This window comes from Lycium ferocissimum, chromosome 2, assembly GCF_029784015.1.
Source record: "Lycium ferocissimum isolate CSIRO_LF1 chromosome 2, AGI_CSIRO_Lferr_CH_V1, whole genome shotgun sequence".
In the NCBI taxonomy this organism is placed as follows: Eukaryota; Viridiplantae; Streptophyta; class Magnoliopsida; order Solanales; family Solanaceae; genus Lycium; species Lycium ferocissimum.
The window spans coordinates 40,194,055-40,211,130 of NC_081343.1; the positions used below are offsets into that span (position 1 = coordinate 40,194,055).

Genomic DNA, 17,076 nt, shown 5'->3' on the forward strand with positions numbered 1-17,076 from the left:
TCATATACCTGAAAAAGCATGCTACACTTCTTGGCTCACGTTTCTCAGGTAACAAATGAACTCCTTGGAGAAACTCCATACCCTTCTTTGGATCTCGGTTAAAGTGATCAACTCCGATCAACAATTTCCTCTTTATGAACTTCATCTTACGAACAAATGGAACCCAATGATTAGGATCACTGTAGTCCTTGCATATCTCTGTCCAAAATGGTCTATATTCACCCAGATCTATTGAAGCTTGTTCAGAAACAAATGAATCCTGGCTTATTCTCTCGGCCATACCCTGTATCATAGCAATTAGACCATCCAAGGCAAGCGTATTTAAAGCTGAAAGTGGGATGTCAACCGGAAAGGAACTTTTGGATAACAGGTTTGCAAGGTCTTCAAATACATTACTGCAAGATATGTCACAATCAAAATTAGCATACATCTCAGGCATGAACATGGGCTGCCTGCAGAAGTCAACAAGCGTTTCTATGGCAACCTCTTGCTGTTGATAAGAAGCTCCATGCTTGCTTTGGGCAATCCTCAATAACACACCAGAGAAGAAAGCTTCAAGCTGTAGCTTTAACTTAATACGCATATGATGATACAGATTTAGAACAATGCTACAGACCGTTGAAAGAATTAAAGGACTCATAGACAAGCCAAAGCGCATCAGATTGTGGAATAAGTCCTTCTGTATTAGAGCCAATAACTCAGGATGATTTCCAGAAGAAGCACCACTTACTTCTATGGCTGAATTAATTAAACCCAGTGCAAACAAGGGAACATCTTCATCATATGCTATGGGGTTGGATCTAGAACCAATTTCAATGGACTCCATCACATTCAGAAGAGAACATAGGAAATGAAATATCTCCACCATGCAGGGGACCCCATATGGATCCATCATAGGGTTTTCTCTATTACCAGTAATCTCCTCCTTTTGAGTTTTCTCATCTGTTGTTTCATCCCTAGTGCTGACTGACGACGCACTGGAAGGAACTGCAACCGATGCTGACTTACCAGTGGATTCTGCACTAACACAACCATTGTCATGATGTTTTTCGCCTGCCTGCACAAAAGTAAGTGACGATAAAGAAGGGTATACTGGCCTCCACTTTCAGTGATTTAAGGGTCAAAGCTTTGCAATATAAACATGTCTCTTCTATTTCTTCCATTTTGTGCACACTAAATAATGCTTCAATCAAAGGCTATAATAAATAGAAAAGAAATAACTCTTGGAGATCTCTTTAGTTCTGAATCAAAACAACTAAATAGGAAAAAAGAAATTCTTGTGAATCACTACATGCATGTATCTTTAAGAGAAAAACAACTAATTCTTTTTTTTTGTTTTTTTTTGGTCGAAACTGGAAATTTTATTCAACCAAAATGGAACTTTGTACAGCTGCTAGTTCATATAAACACTAGAACTAGACCTCATAATTACTACATAAACACTCTAGTCTAAGGAACCTGACTACATTGCATAAGAAATATATAAGTCCTCTAGACTGGATAACTATTGAGAGTTGTTAACACTTGCTTCCATTTTCCTTGCTGATTGCCCTTAACATGTAATTGGACAACAATCTCCTTCAGTCTATCTCCACTGGGTCGTTGAGTTCCTTGGAATCTCCTGGCATTTCTTTCCAGCCAAACATGATAGACTGTTGCATTGAACAAGAATCTTAATATCTCAGCCTTTGGTCTTGCACTCTTCACTCTTTGGGCCAACCATGTAACTTCTGTATTCCAGCTAGTAGAGTGTCTAGCAATCGCAAACCATCTCAGCAGTGCATTCCAAACATGGCTAAAGTACCTGCAGTCAAAGAGAAGGTGAGCTAGTGTTTCCTCTGTGCCTAAGTCACATAGCACACGCTCTTTAGCTACTTGAATGCCCCATTTGGATAATCTGTCAACTGTAGCCAGCCAAGTGATAAACTGATGCCTAGGGATTATGCCATTCCCCATAGTGATGCTCTTCCATAGTACCTTGGGACATTGGGGAATAAATGCTTGATACGCCACTTTGATGCTAAATTTTCCTTTCTTGCAGAATTTAGTCAGCTCTGTAAGTATGTCTCCATTGTCAAACCAGTCTCTTGCATCAATAATCTTCCTTACAATCCAACTAGCCTGTTTAGGACTCATCATATCATCTATGTTTTGGGATTTTATGTAGAAAGCATGGACCCACAAAGTTTCTTTTCTGGCAGCAATTGCCCAGAGTAGCTTGCAAATAGCTGCTCTGTTCCAGTCATATACATCTATAATATTCAATCCTCCAGCAGACCTAGGCAAACAGAGTCTTTCCCAAGCTACAAGTGCCTTCTTTGAAAGTGCAGCAGTTCCAGTCCAAAGGAAAGTCCTACACACACTTGTGACTAGCTCAGTAATCTTTTTAGGCAATAGAAAGACCTGTGCCCAATAGGTTTGCATTTCAAAGAGAACACTCTTAATAAGTTGCAATCTGCCACTATAAGAAAGCAACTTGTTGGTCCAACATTTGATTCTGGCAACCATTTTTTCCACTAGGGGCATACACTACTGGATACTGAGTTTCGTTGAAGACAAGGGAACTCCCAAATATTTAAATGGCATCTCCCCATGCTGTAAACTGCATTTCAGCAATTATCTGATCTTTAAACGCTTGGGGCCCACCTGCCAAGTATATGGAGCTTTTCTCCAGATTAGCATGCAGTCCCGAGACCTGTGAAAAGTGTGTAAATGCCTTAAGCATCAACTGGATGTATCCCTGATCAGCCCTACAGCATAATAGCAAATCATCCGCAAAACATATATGAACCACTTGCATTCTCTCACATCTGGGGTGGTAATTGAAATTTGGGTTGTGTCTGAGTTGTTTAAGAGATCTGTTGAGGTATTCCATGGCCAGTACAAACAAGTATGATGACATGGGATCACCTTGTCGCCGCCCTTTTTTAGCTTGACACTGAGGAGTGAGTCCCCCATTCAGGATTAGGGAGTGCTGTATTGTTGTGACACACTCCATTATTAATGAGACAATCCTAACTGGGAAGCCAAATTCATGAAGAACCATTTGCAAAAAAGTCCATTCCACTGAGTCGTAGGCTTTCCTGATGTCTATCTTGATTAAGCATCTAGGTGACACATTCTTGTAGGAATAACTTTTGACAATTTCATAAGCAACAACCACATTATCAAGTATACTTCTACCCTCGATAAATGCAGACTGAGAGGGACCCACTATGTAGTCAACCACTAACTTTAGTCTAGCAGTCAGCATTTTTGCAATTAGCTTATATATTGTAGTACAACAGGCTATTGGCCGGAACTCCTTCACATAAGTGGGGTTTGCAACTTTAGGTACTAATGTGATTGTAGTTGTGTTAATACTTTTGAGCAACTTCCCGGTGGTGAAGAATTCAAGTACAGCCTCTATTACATCTTCACCAATCACCTCCCAATAGTGTTTGAAGAATTCTGCTGGAAACCCATCTATTCCTGGTGATTTGTCTGGTGGAAGACTTTTTAGTGCACTAGTTATCTCTTCCCTTGTAAACTCCTCATTTAGCTGTCTATGCTGTTCCATGGTCAAGCAAGGGCCATCTCTAGCTATGTTCATATCAATACATGGTAGTTCATCTGCTTTGGTGCCCAACAGGTTTGTGAAAAAGTGACAAACTCCAACTGCGCTGCTGAACTATCTGTTAGAATATTACCTTGGGTGTTGCAGATAGAGGAATCTCTATTTCTGGCCTGCCTTGCTTTCAAATAAGCATGGAAATACTTTGTATTAGAGTCCCCATAAGCAATCCAACTGACTCTAGATTTTTGTCTGAGCACTTTTTCCTGTATTTGTGACCACTTCTGTAGCTGAGCTAAAGCCTGTCTTTCAGCCTCAATAAGTTGAGAGGTAAACATATCAGTGCTCAGTTGCATCTGTGCATTGGTTAGTGTCTCCTGTAATTCCTCAATCTTCCTATCAATGCTATTCATTTCTTTGATCATTTGTGATGCCCCTTTCTCAATAAGTTGCAGTTTCCTCCGGATTCTATACATGGTGTAACCAGGGATATTCTTCTTCCAAGTAGTGTGGACTAATTCTTGAAAGGATTGTTGTTGCAAGGGTGTGTTGTATAGTCTGAATGGTCTGGGGAGGGCTTGTTTTTCTACTTCAGTTCTGACAAGTATAGGAGAGTGATCAGAACACTCTGGGGTAAGATAGTGTGCTGTCAGGCTACTATACTTTATAAACCACAGGTCATTTCCAAAAATCCAGTCTATAAGGCTATAGACTTTAGAATCTGCATCCCTCTTGTTGCTCCATGAATACTAGCAGCCTCTTCTAGTTAATTGCCCCAACCCTGTATCTTCAATGCAGCTTTGAAAGTCAGTTGTCTCATAAGTGTGTGCTGGCTGTCCATTTATCCTGTCATGGACTGATAGAACAGTGTTAAAATCCCCCAGCACCACCCAAGGTTCATTTACCCCTGCTTGTATAGTTCTCAACTGTCTCCAGATGTCTGCTCGCTCAGGAACAGTGTTATACCCATAGACAAAGGTCATCAAGCATTTAAATTGAGATCCTAAGTCAGTGACAGAGCAATGTACCACTTGGGGATCTGAATGAAGTATCTGTACTCTAACATGTTGATGCTTCCAACATACCCAAATCCTTCCATATGGAACTGCTGGATAATCAGTGAACACCTCCCAATCAGTACCCAGATTCCTCTTTATTTTTTCAACTTTGTGAACTCTAACTTTGGTTTCTACATATCCTATTAAGTCAACTTTATTCTTAAGCAAAAAGGTTTTAAGAGCCTTTTGCTTGTAGGGCTGGTTAAGCCCCCTTACATTCAAAGAGCAGAATATCATGGGTGTTGCAGTAGGACTTGGCTGCCCCTATCAGTTCCTTTAACATTATCTTCACAGCCTGGAATTGTGAGAGCCTTGTTCCTGTTGAGTTTAAGGTGCTTCTCAATATTTGTGATGGTTACTTGTGTCTCAGGCTTATCTGGTTGAGTTTGGTGCACTATTTGCTTCCCTCTTTGTTTCCTTTTCTCTTGTTCCTGAACTGTAGGTGCAATATCAGGTGCCTTGGCTTGTTGGCCCTCTATCTGGTGCTCCTTGCTTGCATTTACAGGCTGTTGAACTACTGTTTCAGGCCTTAGTTCATCTTACTTAGACTGCCACTCTTGTCTTGGCTTCCTCCTGTGCTTATTTCCTGCTCTCTTCCCCTCATTTTTTGCTTGTTCTGAGGCTTTAGCAGTGCATTTATCAGTGTGTTGATCTATTTGAAGGCAAGTTGCACAATACTTGGGTTGCCAATCATAGTCAACCCTTTGCTCAATAACCTTATAACCAGGAGAGTCTATGTGTATAGAATCAGGAAATGGGATTGTCACATCCATCTCGATTAACATACGTGCATAAGACACTCTTTCACCTTGAGCTGTAAGTTTATCTGTGCAAATTGGCTTGCCCAAGCAACTCGCTATTCGACCTAGATTTTCTGTTGCCCAGTAGTCAATTGGCAAACTAGGAAAAATAACCCAAATAGGTAGCAGCCTGGTTGTTGCTTCACTGATTTGGAAATTTGGATCCCATTGTCTTACAATCAGAGGTCTGTTGTTGTAAGTATAGGGACCATTATCTAGTACCATATTTTTCTCCTCTTCAGATTCAAATCGATAAATGAAGTAACTATCAGTGTGAAGGTAAACGTGTGGTGTTTCAACAAAATTCCAGACCCCATACACATATCTCAGCATATCTTTGAACAGGGGATTACCACCCACCACATATCCTATCAGTGCATCTTGCCATTTTTCTCTTTGTTCTCGTACCTCCGCTGGGTTTAGTCTCACTATCTTTACCCCATCCTTAACTATAGGTGGAAAATAGTCGAGTTTCTTACCTTGTTGGAGGGAACGATTGCCTAACAGGATTTCCTTCAGTGATGGGGGCTTAACGAATTGTTGTTCTTGCTCATGGTCCTTAATACCCGTTGAAGCTGCTGAGAAAGTGAGCTTCCTCACAGTTTTGGAAGCTGCCTCTACTTGTTGCTCAAGACTCATTCAGCTGCTTCGTGGGTGGTGCTGTATGTTTCTTCTCTGGTAGCTTGTGCTCGACAAGCCCCTTAGGGTTCTGCTTCACTTGAGCTCCACTAGGCGGGTGGTGGAAGACAGTCGGAGCACTGCCCCTTCCCACCAACCATTGACCAAATTGAATTGGGGGTAATGATTGGGGGAGACCAGATTCTAGCGTGACAATACGTGTAGCCGTTATTTTAGGTGTGGGAGGGTCAGGATCTGGCGGTGGAGGTTTTTTCCGTCTACCTCTTGCCATGGCAGCGTCTGGTGTACGTTAGTAGATCCTTGCTAAACGTGCGCCGAGAGCGTTTGGTTAAACAACTAATTCTGTTCAGGTCTAGAAAGGAAGAAAATATTAGCAATGTCAATATATACATATCTTAAAGCTAAGTTGAAAGAGGGGTGGGAAAAAGGTCCAGGGACATGCAGAATAATTGACTTTGATTTTAAAAATGTTACGGATTAATATTTAAATAATTAGCAATCAAAACTATAAGCATTTTGAATAAAATCATCTTTAAAATGTGGATTTAGTAGCTTTACTGATGCAAAAAAGTAACTCAATTCTAACAGAATCTGTAGGTCAAAATCCTAGAGCAGAAAAGCCAATCAATTACATGAAGAATAGACATTTAACAAGGAAACATCAATCAATGACAGGAAGAATGTGACAAGGGGAGTTATCCTTGTGCACATAGAAGAAAAGGCAATCACATATATCAAAAGATTTGTTTTATAATAACAAACTTATAAGCCATTTTCAAAACTTGGAATAAATATTTAACAACAATTGATTTTTCTCAAAGCATATATAACGACAAATCATCATCGCCAAGTTTATGCAAACTGATCGACAAAAGGATGTACTTCCTCTGTAACAATTTATGTGACACTCTTTCCTTTTTAATCAGACCCAAAAAGAATGACATCTTTCCATATTAAGTAACAATTTGACTTCAAACTTTCAATTTCGCCCTAAATGAAGTGATTTATAGCCACAGAATATTTTAGACCACAAGTTTCAAAAACCTTCCTTTTTTTCTTAAACTAGTGCCCAATCAAACACCTGCAGGGAGTATAAATAAAAAATAAAAAAACGGAAGACAATGCAGGAAAAATATTGATACCATTACAAAAATATTACTTTCCCTGTCCTAATTTATGTGTCATACTTTCCTTTTTAATATGTCTAAAAGAGAACGTCATACTTCCTTATCTAGAAACAATTTTCCTTTAATCTTCCCATTTTACCCCTAATGAGATAATTTATAGGCATAAAGATATTGTTAGAATATTTGCTTTTGGACTGCAGTAACTTTGTTTTACTGTTAGTAATTAGTTAGTTAGAAATATATTATGCAGATATATTCTAGGCTAAGTTGGTTAGTTAAAGATATACTCTGCAGAGATATTTTAGGCTAGTTTATGATTATCTTTTTATTGATTTTTTTCCTATAAATACAGAGCTAAACATAGCTAAATAATATAATTCCCTTTGATTGCATTGCAGTATATTTTTCTCTCAATATTTTTTCTCTGTTATTTTGTACGTTTCTTTGTTAAAAACCAACAATTGGTATCTAGAACCATTTTCTTGAGGGACCTGTGAGTAAGATGGATTATGAAAATAGCTTTTCTCAAATAGCTTTTCTGAAATAGCTCCTCCTGTCTTTGATGGTGAAAATTATCATCTATGGGCAGTAAGAATGGAGACTTATCTTGAGGCTTTAGATCTTTGCAAGGCCGTGGAAGAGGATTATGATGTTCTTCCGCTGCCAAATAATCCCACCCTGGCCCAGATCAAAAGCCAAAAAGAAAAGAAAATAAAAAAATCAAAGGTGAAAGCAACTTTGTTTGCTGGTGTGTCTGCAACGATTTTCACGAGAGTTATGGCTCTCAAAACAGCAAAAGAAATTTGGGATTATCTGAAGGAAGAATACACAGGAGATAAAAGAATACGAGGCATAAAGGTGTTGAATTTAATAAAGGATTCGAATGGCAAAAGATGAAGGAATCTGAGACCGTCAAAGAGTACCTAGACTGGCTTCTTGGCATTGTTAACAAGGTAAGGTTGCTTGGCACTAAGTTTAAAGACTCAGGAATCGTTGAAAAAATTCTTGTTACGGTGCCTGAAAGATACGAAGTATCCATAACTGCCTTGGAAAACACAAAAGATCTATCCAAGATTACTTTGGCAGAATTGCTAAATACATTGCAGGCACAAGAGCAAAGGAGGCTTATGAGGCAAGATGGTATGGCTGAAGGAGCCTCGATAGCCAACCACAAGATTCAAAGCAAGGCTGATAATTCAAAGAAAAATTACCCACCTTGCTAGCATTGTGGCAAAAAAGGTCATCCTCCATTTAAATGTTGGAAGAGGCCAGATGCACAGTGCAAGATCTGCAACCAACTTGGTCAAGAAGCAGTGATTTGCAAAAACAAATCTCCAAAATATGAAGCAGATGCACAAGTCGCCAATGAAGAAGAAAAAGACCACTTGTTTGTGGCAACATATTTTTCAACCAATAAATCTGATTTTTGGATGATTGACAGTGGTTGTACAAACCACATGACATATGACAGAAATAATTTTAAAGAATTTATGTCAATGGAAAACAAGAAAGTCAGAATCGGGAATGGTGACTATATTCCTGCAAAAGGAAAAGGGACTATTGCAATCAAAACAGGTTCAGGTACAAAAATAATTTCAGATGTTCTTTACGTGCCTGATATTGATCAAAATCTGTTAAGTGTTGGCCAGCTAGTGGAAAAAGGATTTAAATTGTTATTCGATGACAAGTACTGTCGAATCTTTGATGCCACTAAGCAGGAGATTTTACGAGTTAAAATGAGGGGTAAAAACTTCTCATTTAATCCAACAGAAGATGAACACATGCCAGAAAACTGCAAGACCAAAGATGAATTGGCAGATTTGTTCACGAAGTCAATTCCAGCCAAGTCTAGAGTTTGCAGTTCCAAAACCAAGGAGGAGTGTTAGAATATTTGCTTTTGGACTGCAGTAACTTTGTTTTACTGCTTTTGAATAAATTTTGTTTTACTGTTAGTAATTAGTTAGTTAGAAATATATTCTGCAGAGATATTCTAGGCTAGGTTGGTTAGTTAAAGATATACTCTGCAGAGATATTTTAGGCTAGTTTATGATTATCTTTTTTTTTTTCCTATAAATGCAGAGCTAAACATAGCTAAATAATATAATTCCCTTTGACTACATTGCAGTATATTTTTCTCTCAGTATTTTTTCTCTGTTATTTCCTACGTTTCTTTGTTAAAAAACAACAGATATCTATGGTTTGTTGTAAACCGCAAATTTTAAAAGTCTTCCTTTCTTAAACTCCATGGCCAATCAAACACCGCCTCATAAATTGGGACAGAAAGAGTAGGAAAAAAATGAAAACTACTTTGAGACCTAAGATGACCCAAAAAGCAAAAAGTCATCTTGAGCTTAGTTTGCCAGATATTGATCTTTGACGCATGGTTAATTTTAACGTACTAGAAAAGTACTCAGACCCAAGAAAAGAACATATAAACGAAAAATAAGAGAAAAACTATGGAAGTTAAAATGTTGTTCCTGCAAAAGTTTGGTAGGAATTATCTGTAAGAAAACAGAAAGAATTTTAAAGGAAAATTAGATGGATATGGAAAAATTAAAATGAAAAAAAAGAATTAGGAGATTAAAATGACAGATGTTTGAGTCATATTGACATAAGAAAAGGAGAAAATCTGTTATTTGAAGAATCATATAATGGTTTTTCTTTTCGGTCTTTTTTCCAAAGATCATGAGTTCATGACTATCACTTTACAAGAACAAATATAGAAGTGGTCGACTATATGTTGTCCACCTTGTCATTATTATTTGGTAAACTAAACATTATAAAGTTGTACAGAATGTGAAGAAAAAAATATAAAAATATCCAGAAATCTACATTAATACAGAAAAACAAATTAAATTATTAATAACCCATTGCAACATTTGTGGGATTTCACTGGGTATGTTGTTGTTGAATAACCCATTGCAACATATTAAATAATTATATGCAACAAAAAAGTTGTCAATACAATACACAAAACAAAGAAAAAGTGAAGAGTACTAAGCATTCTTGTTAAAACAGTTGTCATATAGTCGCTTTTACAAGAAATATGAAGTCTCTTAAAGTATTACAGAAGGAGTATGACAAAATATATTGAGTATGACAAACACACACATAGGGAGAGAGAAAGGGGGAGGGGGAGAAGGCACGCTAAATGAAGTATCTAAACACTTATAAGCAAAGTATTCCCTGCATCCCATTTTTATACTATTAGCTTGGAAAAGAAGGTTAGGATGTTAAATTTGACTGATGTATTATATAGTGATACCAGAAGAAAATATCAAGTAATCATTGAAAAAGGTAATTCATAGTCAAAATATCACATCATAGTTCAAAATTTATCTAATTTAAGATTAAATTTGTAAGGAAATAAAATGGTGCCTATATAGAGGGATGTCTCAAGATGGAAAAAGTGTCATATAACTTAGGAAAGATGGAGTATATCATTGCTAATTACCATTTGTCAAAGAAGCAACTAAATTATCAAGAATACCAAGGAGGGTGAAAGAATATAATTAAGTGGGAAACCCGTAGATTTGGTAGACACTAGAAAAGGGAGAATGATGCCTAATTAATTCTGAAGTATCAATTTTGAGATGACATTGGATGATCATACTGAATTAATTTGGATATTCATTCAGCAATAACAAGTGTAGGCCATCTTTTAGATAAATAAGTAAATGGAAGATGACTAAAGTGTGCATCGTTGTTGTACATTCCTATCATCTATCAATCCAATTCCCATCAAGCCAACAATCCATGGGGAGCTAACTACTTCATGACAACAACAATGGACTCTGAACTAACCATCATGTCGTAAATATCCCACATGGGTACTAAAAAACTAAAATTCTAAAATTACAAGAGACAAGTGCTGTCATTCAAGGACTTCTCGAACAGTTATCTGGTTAAGCTGGGTTGGTTACCAGCACTTCTGCATGTTCAAGAGACATTGTTTATGGGTACGAACAAAGTTTATGCTTTAAGGAAACCATAATTTTGCAAGTTAAATAAAGCAATTACATCAGAAATTTAGATTTAGACAAGATTATGGCAAAAATAATGAATACTTCGAACTAAGTCAGATTTCAGTAATTGGCCTAGCCCCAAATGCATCTATGAGCTGATTGTAAGCCATATTCAAGCTCTAACCAATTGTGAATGAGGACAAAAGTTAACAAGGCTTGGATAAGAATCACCATAGGCTCAACTCAAAAGGCCAATTTCAATCCTAATATTGATTTTTGAATTTAAACTGAACATTTAACAAGTTTTTTGGCCAAGAATCACTAGTACATGTGGCTATGGTCTCATTCAAAGAAAACATAAAAAAGATCAAAAATGTAAACGTAACAACATAAATAGAGTCCCAATTACCTCTGGGTCAGCACGCAATCTGCTTTGCTGATGAAATTCATGTGCTTTGCTGTCAATGTAAGGCAGGTGGGAGAAAATATGTCTCACCAATTCATGCATTGCATGTCTTGCTATTCTCTGCAGCAGTTCACTTTTGGCACTAGCTTGATGAACAAGTCGAAAGCAGGTGTTTACAATGTTGCACACAAGATGATTACTCAAATTTGCTGATGCCTTACTTTTCATGCAAGCCAAAAGAACCTGAAGTATCTTCATCAGCACCACTTCCTCAGAGGCAGGATCAGTCACTTCAAAGCGGCAGCTTGTCACGGTCTCAACTATCTGATGCAAAGCTTTCTCCACATTCATGATAGCTGAATCAATTATTTCAAGGGTTAAGAATTTGTAGACAGATGACAATGCAACACCGGTTATTGGTGCACCAGTTTCATCAGATTGAATCACATCCAAGAAAGGCTGAAGATATAGGAGTGGATCAACTCTGTTCCAATGATGTTGCCATGAGAAGATATTTTTTCGTAATTCCTTGAAAGAATGGATGAGAGGATGCTCTAGTTGATCATCATCAGCAGCATAGCGAAATCCCCACCTTACATTTCTCCTCATAACGGCCAAAACAGCACCAATTTCTGAATTCACCATACATGCTAAGGCACCTTTGAAAGGCTTTAAGGTACAACCCATGGGCTCTGAAAATGGAGTATTGACATCATCAAGGCACCCCATCATGATTTAACTTTTAATTCAGTTTACTTGAATTGTAAAAGAATCAAAAGGTTACAGCACAAATCAAGCAGCATCTTGCTAATCATTCCCTGAGCAGCAACAAATGGGTTTAATATAAGACAGTCAACAGTTATAAGCAGATAAAGACAAGTAAAACAATTAGTGATGTACCAAAAAGCAACTATCTACATTTCATTCACACTGACAAACGACTGAGATATCCTTAAAAGATTAAAAAGCTGAGAGTTATTAGCAGAAAACTGGGATGCATTAAGAAGACAACCAAAAACAAACCAAGGTAATTATGAAGTGCCTTCTTAAGGGCAAAATGCATAATTACCAAGCGATAGCTAGTAGATGAAGCACCTAATTCCTTCAAAAGAGAGAGATCAGGAAACTGAGTGAGACAGACTAGAACCATTTTCAAATTGTGCTCTACTATTATATTTGACTAAAAGAGAAAATGTAGGGAAAAGAATGACAAGAGATATTCTACATCCGTACTAAAATGAGTCAATCTATATTCATTTTATTGAAGACGAAGCAAATAACTGGGCTTCTTCATAGCTATAGCAGCATACTCATGGATTAGCTTCTTACAATGCAACTAAAATGTTAAATCTCATATTTTGATGCTTAAACACAAACTAAAACCCACATATGTGGTGATAAACATTAGGGGATTACACATACATGCAAGAGGGACTTGTTATCATCTACAGCATACAACTTCAATACCGCACAAAAAGCACCAAAGAAAGTTACACGTTGAAGTTTTGGATCCCTTTACATACTAGTATGCATTGTCTCAAAGAAAGAGCTAAATGTTTAGCTAATCGATTGTATAGTGGACTCTCTAAAAGTTAATTTTCTACAAGTAAATAATTAAAATTTAATAAATTTTGTCCCAAGTACTGAAGCTAACATCTTTAATACATAAAGTTAATAGTTTTTGAACAAAGAATTCCTTTACAGCACTAAGAGGATTCTTCCAAAGTAAATAAACAACAACAACAACAACATACCTAGTGTAATCCCACAAGTGGGGTCTGGGGAGGGTAGAGTGTACGCATACCTTACCCCTACCTTTGCAGGTAGAGAGGCTGTTTCCAAAGTAAATATACACCATAATTACAATGTTGTCAAATATTATAGGTGATTTAAGGGTATTCCAATCATAATGTTGTCATCCTATAAATCATTCAAAACCGTTTAATTTCTTCTAGGCATCCAAGTTTCCAAGTCTCTGCCTCTTTCAAATGTCAAAATTACTCTCTTCTCTCTTTCTATCTCTTATATGCTTATCTTTCTTCCTGATTAAAAAAAAAAGACTTTCTTTGACGCAACAACTGGAAAAACAAGATAAGTTAAAAAGGAGCACAAACACAAATGCTATATCACATTCATTTACCAGATCATTCTGTGAAGAACTTTGTCCTCCCTTATATCTTTGCATCCTTAGAAATATTAAGATTCAGCTTTGCCTTCAGCATTTTGCAGTCAATATAGAACTTCTCTCCTAAATGGTTATCATAAACGAGCACCATTTGAGCCAAATGAATATAGAAGATTGTATAACTGACTGCAACTAGCTTGTAATTGAGGTATAATTGATTCGTATAATTCAGTACAAAGAAACCCCACCACCACCACAAGAACCCCAACATCCTGAAACAAATAAAACCATCCCAAAAGCGCAAATAGCAACAACCAGGAGCGGAGGGAGGAAGGGCCATGTGGGTTCATCCTAACCCCCTTCAGCGGAAAATTACATTGTTTATACATGATTAAAATTATTTTTTTATTCATATATAGTAGACGTTGAACCCTTTGGCTTCTTCGTGTGTTATACTTTTTCATAGTTTGAACCCCCTTAGTGAATATCCTGGCTGCGCCACTGGCAACAACAACAAAAACAAGGAAAAATGACTCGAAATTCAGAACAGACACATTTCAATTCTCTATTCAACAATTGCAAATTCAAATCGCCTTCGCGATTGATTATCAAAAGCATATGAAACTCGTTTATATAAATTGTCTCACGATGTCACATCACTTGTTATAAGAAAATTCAGCCAATAACACGACAATTATAGGTTCAAATTGGAAATGCCGGATCTAAATCAAGAATTGGAAACATAATTGAGAAATGAAATAATTAGCTGAGGAAGATCACTTTGGAGTTAGCTTTAATTATTATATTTATTATATCAGTTAGTGATCCATTGGATCCAGAGGAAAGTAAAATACCTTATACACAATGTTCAAAGCTGCGATTTTTTGCAGTTGATTTTGGAGGGTTCTTTCTTGTCAATCTTTAAACAACCACTCACAACTCTAATTTTATGTTTATTCTCTCTATTGCTTACATTTTGGATGTTTAAAAATTGAAGTAATGGTAGTAAAAGAATACGTATGATATATCACATTTTTGCCACTTTTCTACCCGAACTATCGTCAATTATTTATTAAAACACAACTTGAATCTGACTAGACCAATTGTTTTTAATACAATCGGCAAAAAGCGCGTGCCAGCTTAATTTGCCCATAAAATTTCATCCATACGGTAGTTGACTCATTAATTTCGAAATATGTTTTAATAAATAATTGGTGATAGTTCAGGCAAGAAACACAACACCTCACAGTTTAGGTAGGTAAATCGCAAAATATTATACTTCAGGTGTGTTTTTGATCATTTTCTCTTAAATTTTTAAATTATCCATGTCGAGTGCCATTTGGCACCATTTTTAAACAAACAAACAAAAAAAGTGTTCAACAAGCACCATTACATACTAGTAAGATGTGTTTTGATAAATAATTGGTGATAGTTCAGGTATAAAATGTAAATACTTAATAGTTCAAGTGAGAAACTCGCAAAAAAAAAAAAAATGGAGTGTGTTTTTTACCATCATCTCTTAAAAAATTAATAATTGAAGAAATTTTGTCTCGTTTCTTACTATTAGCAAAAGACATAAAAAACTAAAAAAAAAGGAAGTTCAACAGATCGGAATCACTTTTTCCTGAAAATTTACTCCTGCAACTAAGAAAAAAAATTCAACAGATAGGAATCACCCTGAAATTTTTTAAAACTAAGTTTATTTATTTCTCCCAAATTGGGAGTTAATTATGTGAGTTTTTTTTCTTTTTTCTTTTTGCATTGTCTGGTTAAGAAAATATGATTAAGAAATTATCAAGAAAAACGTGATGTTTTATGAAATACTCCGTATAGTTATGTTGAATTTGAGCAAATTATAGTCAATCATAACACGACTTAATAGCCAAAAATGCTTTTGGATTTGAATATTTGATAACCGTGTGATGGGTGATTATCACGCATGATTGGGAGAATTTTAGAGCCTGTTTGGACAATATTTATTCTTTATTCTTTGTTTTTTTTTTTTTGCAAAAAATAAAATTAAAACAGTATTGGGCTATAAATTAGACTGATATTTCATTTTAAAAAAATAAAGATGAGTTTCAAGTTAAATGCGTATTCAAATACAACTTCAACTTTTGACTAACTTTTTCAAACTTTCTTTTAAATATTACATTTTTTATATACAAATGTCTATTTAATCTGCATCGATAAATGAAATCCCTCAGTGACGTAAGAAAGGAAGTGCCTCTTTCCACACAAAAGTCATCATCAACTCGATTCATTATAATGGTTATATCTGTGGACAAATATGAAATACCTGGAAAAATGTGTGATATTTTTTCCAAAATGGAATGGAATGAAATCCAAGCACCTTATTTTTTAAGTGAAAAATGTCCACAGTTCAAAAGAAGTTGAGGCTTTCACTTGAATCTCTTCAATGAGAATTTAATTAGTCGATTCATTTAATTGATGAGATATTTTTACTTCGGTCGAGAATGTTGAGTTATGCAAGATTAAAAGAGTGATCACTGTATATCCCTTGTAGAAGCGATTGAGTTAAAGAGATATACCAAATTTTCTAGTTTCTAGCGTTTGAGTTAAAAAAAGATACCAAATTTTCTATAGTTGTTCTCGATTATTTTTTTTTTAATTAAAAGAAGCAATAAGCTGAATTGTTATTCAAATCATAGATGAGTACATCATGAATCAAAGATGGGGAATGCGCAATCCACTCCATAGCATCAGACATAGAACCTGCAGCCTGGGCTAACATATGGGCACACCGATTCATTGACCGTTTAACAAAAGACAAAGATATAGATGTAACGTCACACATGAGTGCTTTACAATCTTGCACAATAATATCAAAATAAGAATTGCAGCTCTCAGGTTTTTCCAATGCTTGCTTTGCCAAAAGACAATCCATCTCAACAACAATCAGGGATGTGCAATAGTAGTTCTTCAACCAGCACAAAGCTTCACAGACTGTTAGGATTTCAACTATTAGCGCATCATATGAAGCTTCCAGTGGTGAACTAAATTCTCTAACAAAATTTCCATGAGTATCAGGAAGCCCCTGTCCTTTCAGAGTTAATATCACACGAAGCATCAATGTTGCATTTCAGAATGCCCGGATCAAGAGGAAACCATTTAACGATAAAATCAGTCTCAGACACAGAGTAAATATTACCACTAATACGTGTCGCAGTCCACTCTTGCCAGAAGCAACTGGCTCTATGTATGACGATTGTACGTCGTGTATTTTTACCATTCGAGATCGGAGTTGTTGTGGCATTCCATATCTCCCAGAGGATCATGATAGCCTCATGAAGCTGATCACGCATCACAGCATGTACTAGTGTCATAAACTAGTCCATTAATGAGTTTCTCACCTGCCACCGACCCAAAGAAGACTTAAGCC

At 36.4% G+C, this 17,076-nt stretch overlaps 1 protein-coding gene across 1 annotated transcript in view; it reads right to left on the reverse strand.

Annotated features, from left to right (window-relative positions):
• Positions 1 to 12,385, reverse strand: part of LOC132032192 (ARF guanine-nucleotide exchange factor GNL1-like) — a 13,721-nt gene extending 1,336 nt beyond the window's left edge. The window contains exons 1-2 of the mRNA XM_059421961.1: positions 11,552 to 12,385; positions 5 to 1,057 (exon numbers count right to left, since the gene is read on the reverse strand). Coding sequence (XP_059277944.1) covers positions 5 to 1,057; positions 11,552 to 12,280 — 1,782 coding nt within the window. The 5' untranslated portion in view covers positions 12,281 to 12,385. The remainder of the gene's footprint in view (positions 1 to 4; positions 1,058 to 11,551) is intronic.
• Positions 12,386 to 17,076: the final 4,691 nt, after the last annotated feature.